Here is a 12,063-nt window from a genome sequence, read left to right as displayed (position 1 = left end):
TGAACTGAGAGTTCGTTGAATTCAAGCACACTATATCAGTAAAGTAGTTAACACTCGCATTCTATCAAATAAGTCAACCATCCCTCACATAGTGTTGCAAAAGGCTTGAATTAGGTGCTTCCTACAGATATCATTATAAAGAAAAAGTTTTGCCAGTATTGCAACCCTTGCCAATGTATTCTTCTAAGGGCCATGGTCGAAAGACAAATGAAATGCTGTCTTGTTTTTCTACAGTTTTGTTGAGCTGCATGGTCAGCATACCCCATCATTTTTTTTTTTTTCTCCACAGTGTCATTTCTTTCACAAACATTTTATATACACAATTAATGTTTTTGCCAAGTGACTGGATAGACATGTATACCATTGTATTTGATATATGTTCCGTAATAACCACACACAAGTGCAATGAAACTGGATGCCAAACCAACATCTATTTATATGTGTTCAGGCAGGAATCATAGTTGAGAGCTACCGCCATATAACAGAGTCTGACCTGATTAGCTATCCGCTAAAATCCTCCTTTGAAAAGTCGCAAAAAAGGGATGCCCTTTCCAAAAGAGCAGGAATTATTCCACTTTCCCCAGTGAACACTTTGGGGCATATCTGGGCCAGTCTGTCAGTCTGGGGTGGGACAGATTGTGCATGTCTCAGTGAAAAATAACGAAAGGAAGGCAGGGAGACACCAACCAGTGGCTACACTGAACTGACTCCATGAAGCATGAATTTTGCTCCTTTGCCTCCTGGCACACTTTCCAGCAGGAAGGGGAAACCCTCTGAGAGGAAAAAGGAGAAATTAAAAAAACATTTTTTTTTTTAAAGGATAAATGCTGAAAACGTGAAAACGCTTCTTTCTGGAAATATTTACATACTGTGGAAGGCTGAATAGGTTCTTTTTTTTAAAAAAGTACTTAAATCTTAATGGGCTACAGCTTTCGATCAAATGTAAATGTAAATGTTAAAAAAAAAAAAATGAAGATGAAACACTGAAAACACCAGGAATGATTTGGTTTGCATTTTCTCTCGCTTGTGGTGGGGTTGAGGTGGCCTGTTATTCTGCGGCACGATGGACAAAGTGATTCAAGTGCAAGTGGTCTAAGCAACAAAGGGAGAGTCGGATAGAACAGTTTAAAGGTTAAAGGAAAGGGTTTTTTTTGAATGTGCTGCTCTCCGTTCACTCCTAAGAGCCAGAGATCGGGGTGCAGTAGATAGTAGTTGAAATTGTGGCAGTTTGGTGGCTTCTTCCACTGGTGGTGCCGTCATTGCCCATCAAGCATTGCACTTCATGCTGAGAGGAAGGAAGAAAACGTTCTTAACTAAACTGCATCATCTCGAGGTTTATATTTTTAGCTGGAGCACAAGCGAGGTTCTGTGGTTTGAAAATGGGGAAGGATAAAAAGCATGTGAAAACTGCAGTGGCTCTGAAGTGCAAAACACAAAAACAAAAATAAAATGCAAAAACAAAAACTTTCAGCCCAGAGGTGCAGATGCAACATACAAAAACAAAAAGGAGTGGTCCTGAGGTGCAGATGCAACATACAAAAACAAAAGCATGCAGCCCTGAAGTACAAAACACAAATACAAAAAGAAAATGCAAAAACAAAACTTTCAGCCCAGAAGTGAAAAACACAAATACAAAAAGAAAATGCAAAAGCAAAAAGGAGCAGGCCTGAGGTGCAAAACACAAATACAAAAAGAAAATGCAAAAACAAAAAGGAGCAGCCCTGAGGTGCAAAACACAAACATACAACAACTAGCAGCCCTGAGGTGCAAAACACGAACATACAAAAACAAAAACGTGCAGCCCTGAGGTGCAGATTTAACATCCAAAAACAATAACTAGTAGCCCCGAAGTGCACTGCTGCACTTCTGGGCTACTAGTTTTTGTTTTGTATGTTGCATTTGCACCTCGGGGCTGCTTGTTGTTGAATGTTTCTGTTTTGCACTTCGGGGCTACTAGTTTTTGTTTTTGTATCTTGTATCTGCACCTCAGGGCTGCTAGTTTTTGTATGTTTGTGTTTTGCACCTCAGGGCTGCTAGTTTTTGTATGTTTGTGTTTTGCACCTCAGGGCTGCTCCTTTTTGTTTCTGTATGTTGCATCTGCACCTCAGGACCACTCCTTTTTGTTTTTGTATGTGCATCTGCACCTCAGGGCTGCTCCTTTTTGTTTTTGCATTTTCTTTTTGTTTTTGTGTTTTGCACTTCAGAGCCACCATAGAAAATGCTTCTTTCTGCAAATATTTACATACTGTGGAAGGCTAAAAAGGTTTTTAGATGTTGCGTTACATAGGCTTATATTCTCTGATTGGCCATAATATGGTGATTGGCAACCATTTGGTAAAGCCTATAGGCATGGCAATGGCTTCTGATTATATATTTGGAGACTTTGTCCCCAAGATGCAACCATGTTTAATAGATCTCCAGCTGTGGTCCTTAGATTTTTATTCATCCTCCACCAGGCTGGTTTACCACTGCTACAGTGATTCAAAAGGACTTAATTATTGACCTAACGGCAAGTGGTGTTTTCTATGTTTTTTTATTTTTTATTTTTTGTATTGGTTTGTAAGCATTTATTGACTTGTGAACATGAACAAACCTTGTGAACATTAACAAGTGATCATGAACAAGCCTTTATCTTGTTTCATCTGAGAGCAAAACAGTGAGTGAAACATAGGTTTCCTGTTTCACCATAGTGAAACAGAAGGCCAGAGAAAGCCACAACACAGTCCCCTAAGATTAACATGAACCTGGCAAAAGTATCAGATTCAATACGGTCAATGCAATATAATCTCTGTTGGATTTTAGAAGAATAATTAAGAAAATGTATATTATTAGTTAAAAATCTTTAAATAAAAATAATATAATTTTTCAGCTTTTTTGAGCATACAACCCATTACCTGTAGTGTTCATTTTAGACAGCCAATTTTTATCAGGGGTGTCACATACTTTTCCTTCGAAGTACCCGGAGGAAAACCAATGCGGACACGGGGAGGACATGCAAACTCCACACAGAAAGGCCCAGGCCAGGATTTGCGACTTTTAATTATTTTCAGACGACAGCAGAGGATGGCCTTTATTTCTGCTTTTTCACATGTACTGTTTGTGGGACTTTTAATTTTGGGATTCACACAGGGGCAGGAAATGTGACTCATACTGCATGTCATTGCTATATATATATTTAGCCTGTGTGGTTCTGCCCATGCGTATCTGCCCGTGTGTTTCTGCCCGTGTGTTTCTGCCTGTGTGTTTCTGCCCGTGTGGTTCTGCCCATGCGTATCTGCCCAAACCATGCAAGTGCCTGTCCATGAAGTGGACAACACAGGTCTGGAGTCTGTCCACTCCAGTACAATTCCATGATCAATTGTGTCAAAAGCTGCACTCAGGTCGAGGGATACAAGATCCGACACATATACGGTCGGCTGACAGTAGTAAATCATTTGTAACCTTGATAAGTGCTGTTTCTGTGCTGTGGTGGGGTCGAAACCCTGATTGGAACACTTCAAGGATACCGTTAGAGCTAAGGTATGCACTTAGTTGCTTAGCACTGTTCCTATACTAATTGTAAATAGTTGCAAACAAAATGCATTTTAATTAATTAAAAACCCAAAGTGCCAACTACCTAATGAACGAATGGTGATTTGTACTTATTTCAAACAGGTTTATATTACATTTATATGACATTTTGGAGACATTATTGTCCAGAGTGGCATACATGCCTATTTCCCTGAGCATTGTGCTATACTGCCACCAGGTCTTAACAGACCAGAATGGAAATAAGCCCTTGGCTTCATAGTGTTTTATGGTATCCTCGATGGTCAACAGCACCAAATCCAATGTGTAAAATATTCAAAGTTTCAAATATTGGAACATTTGAGAAGAATATTGTTGATTGAACTGAGAGTTCATTGAATAGGTGAATGCACACCCCTTTAAATGTTGAATTCAAGCACACTATATCAGTAAAGTAGTTAACACTTGCATTCTATCAAATAAGTAAACCATCCCTCACATAGTGTTGAAAAAGGCTTGAATTAGGTGCTTCCTACAGATATCATTATAAAGAAAAAGATTTGCCTGTATTGCAACCCTTGCCAATGTATTCTTCTAAGGGCCATGGTCGAAAGAACAAATTAAATGCTTTCTTGTTTTTCTTCAGTTTTGTTGAGCTGCATGGTTTTGTTTTTTGGGTTTTTTTTTTTTTCATTTCTTTCACAAACATTTTATATGAACAATTCATGTTTTTGTCAAGTTACTGGATAGACTTGTATACCATTGTATTTGATATATGTTCCGTAATAACCACACACAAGTGCAATGAAACTGGATGCCAAACCAACATCTATTTATATGTGTTCAGGCAGGAAACACAGTTGAGAACTACCACCATATAACAGGGCCAGACCTGATTAGCTGTCCGCTAAAATCCTCCTTTGAAAAGATGCAAAAAAGGGATGCCCTTTCCAAAAGAGCAGGAATCCCACTTTTCTCAGTGAACACTAAGGGCATATCTGGGCCAGACTGTCAGTCTGAGGTGTGACAGATCGCGCATGTCTCAGTGAAAAATAGCGAAAGGAAGGCAGGGAGACACAAACCAGTGGCTACGCTAATCTGACTCCGTGATGCATGAATTTTGCTCCTTTGCCTCCTGGCACACTGTCTAGCAGGAAAGGGAAACCCTCTGAGATGAAAAAGGAGAAATAAAATAAAAAAAAATTTTTTTTAAAGGATAAACGCAGAAAACATGTGAAAACGCTTCTTTCTGCAAATATTTACATACTGTGGAAGGCTGAATAGTTTTTTTTTTTTTTAAGTGCTTAAATCTTAATGGGCTACAGCTTTCGATCAAATGTAAATGTAAATGTTAAAAAAAAAAATGAAGATGAAACACTGAAAACACCAGAAATGATTTGGTTTGCATTTTCTCTCGCTTGTGGTGGGGTTGAGGTGGCCTGTTATTCTGCGCCACGATGGATGAAGTGATTCAAGTGCAAGTGGCCTAAGCAACAAAGGGAGAGTCGGATAGAACAGTTTAAAGGTTAAAGGAAAGGGTTTTTTTTAGAGTGTGCTGCTCTCCGTTCACTCCTAAGTGCCAGAGATCGGGGTGCAGTAGATAGTAGTTGAAATTGTGGCCGTTTGGTGGCTAATTCCACTGGTGGTGCAGTCATTGCCCATCAAGCATTGCACTTCATACTGAGAGGAAGAAAGTAAACGTTTTTAACTAAACTGCATCATCTCGAGGTTTATATTTTTAGCTGGAGCACAAGCGAGGTTCTGTGGTTTGAAAATGGGGAAGGATAAAAAGCATGTGAAAACTACATTGGCCCTGAAGTGTAAAACACAAAAAGAAAAAGAAAACGCAAAAACAAAAATTTTCGGCCCAGAGGTGCAGATGCAACATACAAAAACAGAAAGGAGTGGTCCTGAGGTGCAGATGCAACATACAAAAACAAAAACATGCAGCCCTGAAGTGCAAAACACAAATACAAAAAGAAAATGCAAAAACAAAAAAGAGCAGCCCTGGGGTGCAAAACACAAACATACAAAAACAAAAACGTGCAGCCCTGAAGTGCAACAGTGCACTGTATGCAGGTTTTTGTTTTTGTATGTTGCATCTGCACCTCAGGGCTGCATGTTTTTGTAGAGCCACCGTAGAAAACGCTTCTTTCATACTGTGGAAGGATAAAAAAGGTTTTTAGATGTTGTGTTACATAGGTTTATATTCTCTGATTGGCCATAATTTGGTGATTGGCAACCATTTGGTAAAGCCTATAGGCATGGCAAACGCTTCTGATTATATATTTGGAGACTCTGTCCCCAAGATGCAACCGTGTTAAATAGATCTCCAGCTGTGGTCCTTGGATTTTTATTCATCCTCCACCAGGCTGGTTTATCACTGCTCCAGTGATTCAAAAGGACTTAATTATTGACCTAACAGTGAGTGGTGTTTTTGCTGTGTTTTTTTGTTTTTTGTATTGGTTTGTAAGCATTTATTGACTTGTAAATGTGAACAAGTTAACATGAACAAGCCTTTATCATGTTTCATCTGAGAGCAAAACAGCAAGTGAAACATTGGTTTCCTGTTTCACCATAGTGAAACAGAAGGCCATAGAAAGCCACAACACAGTGCCCTAAGACTAAAATGAACATGGCAAAAGTAGCAGATTCAATACGGTCAATGCAGATTAATCTCTGTTGGATATTAGAAAAATAATTAAGAAAATGTATATTATTAGTTAAAAATCTTTTTTTCCCTCTCTTTAGTACAAAATAATGTCATTTTTCAGCTTTTTTGAGCATACAACCCATTACCTGTAGTGTTTATTTTAGACAGCCAATTTTTATCAGGGGTGTCATACTTTTCCTTCGAAGTACCCGGAGGAAAACCAATGCGGATACGGGGAGGACATGCAAACTCCACACAGAAAGGCCCAAGCCAGGATTTGGGACTTTTAATTATTTTCAGAGGACAGCAGAGGATGGCCTTTATTTCTGCTTTTTCACATGTACTGTTTGTGGTACTTCTAATTTTAAGATTCACGCAGGGGCAGGAAATGTGAGTCATACTGCATGTCACTGAAAAAAATTAGCATTAGCTTAGATAGTTTTGTGCAGAAGCAAACACTTCACATTTCTATAGAGAGGCAGTTTGGATCCGTGCAACTGAATCTTCTGTGTCTATATTCGGTTGGAAAGTTGACACTGAAAACCATGCTGGTGTGTGTCTGGCTGGTCAGCAGTCTGATTCACATGATCTCAGGTGAGTTGATCATTTTATCTGACCCATTGATGCTTTCCAAGAGCTTCATTTCACAGCTAAGCCTGCTCTCATTTTCCTGTGTTAAACAGAGTGTAGTTGTCAATATAGGAAAAAAAAACACTGTGTTCCCTTGTGGGCTTGTAAGTATCAATTATTAGATTGTGACTGCATTTAAAGAGCCTGTACATAAAACTGTGCATGACTGAAAACAGTGTAATTGGCTGATTTGAACCTGAAGTGATTGTTTATTTGGAAATGTGTATGTCAGGATTCTGCCCAGTTTCTGAATTTCCTTTTATTGGCCGCCAGATGGCGGCACTTCAGTTTTGTGTTTCAGTTCGTTCTCCCTCTTTGGTGTTTAATTGAATTATTGTTTTTCAATTATTCAATCATTGTCTTTGCTCGTGTCTCGTTCTCCCTTCCCTCTCTGGTGTGATTGTGAATTGTGCCCTCCTGTGTCTTGTTAGCCTTCTGTCTATTTAAGTTCTTTGTTTCCCTGAGTCGGGTGCTGGTTCCTTGTGTTTCTGCCCGTTGTTATCAGCCCGTGTGTTTCTGCCCATGTGTTTCTGCCTGTATACTGCCTGTGTGTTTCTGCTCATGTTCTGCCTCGTTGCGTATCTGTTATTCAAGTTTTTCGAGTTCCCTGCTTTTAAAAAAGTTTTTGTGAAATGCCCCTCGTGGACTTTTGTTTGTTCTATTTTCCTTTTTTTTAACTAAAGTCTTTGTTTAAACTTTACTTTTGAGCTTAGTGTTTTTTTTTTTTTACACTCTGCACTTGGGTCCTTACTCCGAACCCTGACAGTATAGTGCAAAATATGAAATATATATTACAAAATATATATTTACCCCAGCGGACATTTAAATCCGAAACGGGTTAAACTCATGCTCCTAACTCCATGACAAAACCATGAAATTCATGGAAAAACTTCTGATTTTAGAGTAAAGAAACATTTTTTAAACTTTTAACTCATATCTATGAACACTACTTAATCTGTTCTGGATAAAGATATTTATCTAATATGGAAGGAGTGTTCCTATACTAATTGTAAATAGTTGTGAACAAAATGCATTTGAACTCTTTAAAAACCCAAAGTGCCAACTACCTAATGAAGGAATGGTGATTTGTAATTATTTCAAACATGTTTATATTTCATTTATATGACATTTTGGAGACATTATTGCCCAGAGTGGCATACATGCCTATTTCCCTGACCATTGTGCTATACTGCCACCAGGTCTTAACGGACCACAATGGAAATAAGCCCTTTGCTTTATAGTGTTTTATTCCTTCAAATTCTTTTGGTATTTGGGGTATCTCTGCTCAGAGTGGCCACATGTATTTTTAAATGATCTTCAAAAAAAAGAAAGAATTTCAATGAATCAATCCCCATACAGGAGACTCATAATAAGTCACTCTCTGTTGCAGGTTGTTCTCTATATGCGAGCACAGAGGTCACTGGGTACACAAGAGGATCCGTGGTCCTGCCTTGCTACTGCACTGAGGGACAGCCAACACTGAGCACTGCCAGATGGAATTTTTCTTCAGGTTTTTCCGATATCACGCTTTGGTCATATCCTAATACAGTGAACGACCGATTCAAAGACCGGGTGATTATTTCTGACACCCCAGGAAACGTGTCTCTCCATCTCTCAGATCTCACTCTGTCAGATGGGGGTACATACAGTTGTGAAGCAGATGGACAACACAAAAACATCAGACTGACAGTGAAAGGTAAATTGGACCACATTTGCCCACAGCATGTCAAGTACGGGATGACACAAGGGCTCTATGAGTTTTATGTAACTTTACAGTAAATGTATTTGTTTCATTGCACAAACATGCAGAATAAAAATCATCATTATAGAATGAGTCACATTACATCTGCGCCAAGGTTGAGCGGAAGTTTAACCTTAGGTTTGCACAGTGAGTTTTGATAAGAGGTTCTGTTTTAAACCTTTAATTTCCTTTATCTATTTCTCATTAGATTATTTTGATACATTAAACTACATGCAGCATTTATTGATATTATGGCAGAATCATAATCCCTTCTGCAATGAGTACTTCAAGGCTTGCTTCACAGGGGTGTCTTCAGCAACAACTAACTAACGTGTTGTAACTGGAATTTTGTACTCATATCTCAAACTCAAATCATTACCACTGTAAATATTGTCATAATTATTGCCTGTTGCATCTTGTAAATTTTGAACCATACGACATCAAAGCCACGTTTCTACATTCATGTTACCCCGGCCTGTTCTCTATCTAGCCACATACAAACAATTACTACATATGTACGTTCTGCAACTCCCCATTTAAACATTACATTTAAAATCATGACTCACTCATAATTATAACTACTAGTACTGAACATGAGAAAAGCACACCAGTGCAATAGATTTAACATTACTTAAGCCTCCACTTTAACAGCTAAAACTCTATAGCGACTGTTATATATACCATTCGATAAGGATACTAAGTTCGCTCATGGTCACTTCATTTACTTCGCACTATAGTCTGTGATCATGACAATCTGTACCTACATGCCCATTCTGCTAAAAATATATGGTTTCAACTTCGCCATTTCATAATTTCATCCTAATTTCTCTCACACTGTTGTTATTTTCTCATGTGCAAAGCCTGCTGGGACATATGCGTCTGCTCCTATTCTCCACTATCAAGTTTTATAGTTTTAGCTTAGCAAAACAGCGAAGAGGATTCCCACCTGCAGATAAGCCTATCAAAATGTATTATAAACCTTGCAAACACTAAAAGTGCATCTCCACGAAATAACAGACAATGGAGCAGCACAGCAGGGTACACAAGTTGCGACCTAGGGAGCTCTAATTCTACGGGCTTGCTGAATCTTTTGTCAATCAAGGCTTGTTGGATGGCCGTGAGTACATACACTGGCCATATGTCACCTGCGTTTCTGATGCCTTTACACTTACGCCACCGCACTCTTTGTCACAGCCAGTGTTTTACATACATAGCAAACCAAAACTGCCAAACGGTACACGCTCATCAGACTGTACAAATTCACACAGGGATAGCTATAATCCACAACTGTTTCTTACAGGGTCACTTCGCATGTCTCACTCTCATAATAAAACGCTTTGCAAAAAGAAATGACATCTCATAAAAAACACGTTTTCAACATACAAAAATGCCAAGTTACTCACACATACAAAACCAGTCCAGGCCTGCCATTAAAGGTATTGATATCAAATTGACGCCAAGTTACGGTACTACAAACAATATAGCCTATCTTGCCTCACCGAAATTAAATAAGATGTATTCAAAGCAATGCTACCCAATATTTCCTCAATTCTTTCAAGTCACTTGGCCCTGTGTTTTGTAATCTTACCATTTTACAATGTCATGCAAACTTTGTGTCAGATCAAAGAGTCGAATATTTTGAATTGCCTCATGGAACACATTGAAATTCATGTAGAAAACTGCTGGAGAGTAACTACAGGAAGCATGTTTCTCGGGAAAACATAAGTTTACACTTGCTTCTGAACTGAATTTCAGTAAATGTACAAGTAATTGTATATTTGCTACGTACAATAAATACTGCATGTAAAATACATATTGTACATACATACATAGAGAACTTCTTTATCCCCATGGGGACATTTCCCTCGCAGCATGTTACATTCACATTTACGAACAGACATTTATACCAAGAAACATACAATCATTCACGCAACAGAAAGGCTGGGCAGCGAAATACATACATACCAAGACAAATTGGACATATAGACGCCTATTCAATCAATCTTGACTTTGAGAAAGCCATCCACACATATGTTTGTCCTGTCCATGTAGTGCATGCTTATACACACAGGGCCAAGTGACTTGAAAGAATTGAGGAAATATTGGGTAGCATTGCTTTGGAATACATCTTATTTAATTTCGGTGAGGCAAGATAGCCTATATTGTTTGTAGTACCGTAACTTGGCGTCATTTTGATATCAATACCTTTAATGGCAGGCCTTGACTGGTCTTGTATGTGTGAGTAACTTGGCATTTTTGTACGTTGAAAACGTGTTTTTTATGAGATATATATTTACCCCAGCGGGCATTTAAATCCGAAAAGGGGTTAGACTCAAGCCCCATGACAAAACCCTGAAATTCATGGGAAAACTTCTGATTTTAGAGTAAAGAAGCACATTTTTAAACGTTGAAGTCAAAGAAAAGAAAGAATTTAAATGAATCAATCCCCATACAGGAGACTCATAATAAGTCACTCTCCGTTGCAGGTTGTTCTCTATCTGCGAGCACAGAGGTCACTGGGTACACAAGAGGCTCCGTGGTCCTGCCTTGCTACTGCACTAAGGGACAGCCAACACCAACCTCCACCAGATGGGTTTTTTCTTCACGTGGTTCCGATATCACGCTTTGGTCATATCCTAATACAGTGAACGATCGATTCAAAGACCGGGTGATTATTTCTGACACTCCAGGAAACCTGTCTCTCAGTCTCTCAGGTCTCACTCGGTCAGATGGGGGTACATACAATTGTGAAGCAGATGGACAACACAGAAACATCAGACTGACAGTGAAAGGTAAATTTGACCACATTTGCCCATAGCATGTCAAGGACGGGGTGACACAAGGGCTCTATGAGTTTTATGTAACTTTACAGTAAATGTATTTGTTTCATTGCACAAACATGCAGAATAAAAATCATCATTATAGAATGAGTCACATTACTTCTGCACCAAGGTTGAGTGGAAGTTTAATCTTAGGTTTGCACAGTGAGTTTTGAAAAGAGGTTTTGATTTAAATTTCCTTTATCTATTTCTCATTAGATTATTTTGATACATTAAACTGCTTGCTTGCAGAATTTATTGATATTATGGCAGAATCAAGTACAACATCCCTTCTGCAATGTTTGAGTACTTCATGGCTTGCTTCACAGGGGTGTCTTCAGCAACAACTAACCAATGTGTTGTAACTGGAATTTTGTACTCATATCTCAAACTCAAATCATTAGCATAGTAATTATTGTCATAATTATTGCTTGTTGCATCTTGTAATTTATGAACCATATGACTTCAAACTATTAAACTGAAGGTGTGGAAGGGCCTAGATGAGACATCAAATCAGGTGTGCTTATATCTGCTAATCCCACCTCCATCTCTCTCTCTCTCTGTCTCTCAATCATTGTCTTTGCTCGTGTCTCGTTCTCCCTTCCCTCTCTGGTGTGATTGTGAATTGTGCCCTCCTGTGTCTTGTTAGCCTTCTGTCTATTTAAGTTCTTTGTTTCCCTTACTCGGGTGCTGGTTCCTTGTGTTTCTGCCCG

At 38.8% G+C, this 12,063-nt stretch overlaps 1 protein-coding gene across 15 annotated transcripts in view; it reads left to right on the top strand.

Annotated features, from left to right (window-relative positions):
- The window catches only part of LOC135260703 (obscurin-like), an 80,353-nt gene that overhangs the window by 53,157 nt on the left and 15,133 nt on the right, over positions 1–12,063 (top strand). For all 15 annotated transcript variants that reach the window (XM_064346147.1, XM_064346139.1, XM_064346138.1 and 12 more), the window contains one exon: positions 11,018–11,323. In XM_064346147.1, the coding sequence (XP_064202217.1) occupies positions 11,018–11,323 (306 nt within the window). The remainder of the gene's footprint in view (positions 1–11,017; positions 11,324–12,063) is intronic.

This window comes from Anguilla rostrata, chromosome 8 (assembly GCF_018555375.3).
Source record: "Anguilla rostrata isolate EN2019 chromosome 8, ASM1855537v3, whole genome shotgun sequence".
Lineage (NCBI taxonomy): Eukaryota > Metazoa > Chordata > Actinopteri > Anguilliformes > Anguillidae > Anguilla > Anguilla rostrata.
Note: the sequence above shows the minus strand (reverse complement) of the source record. Positions and strands in the feature narration are given on the sequence as shown.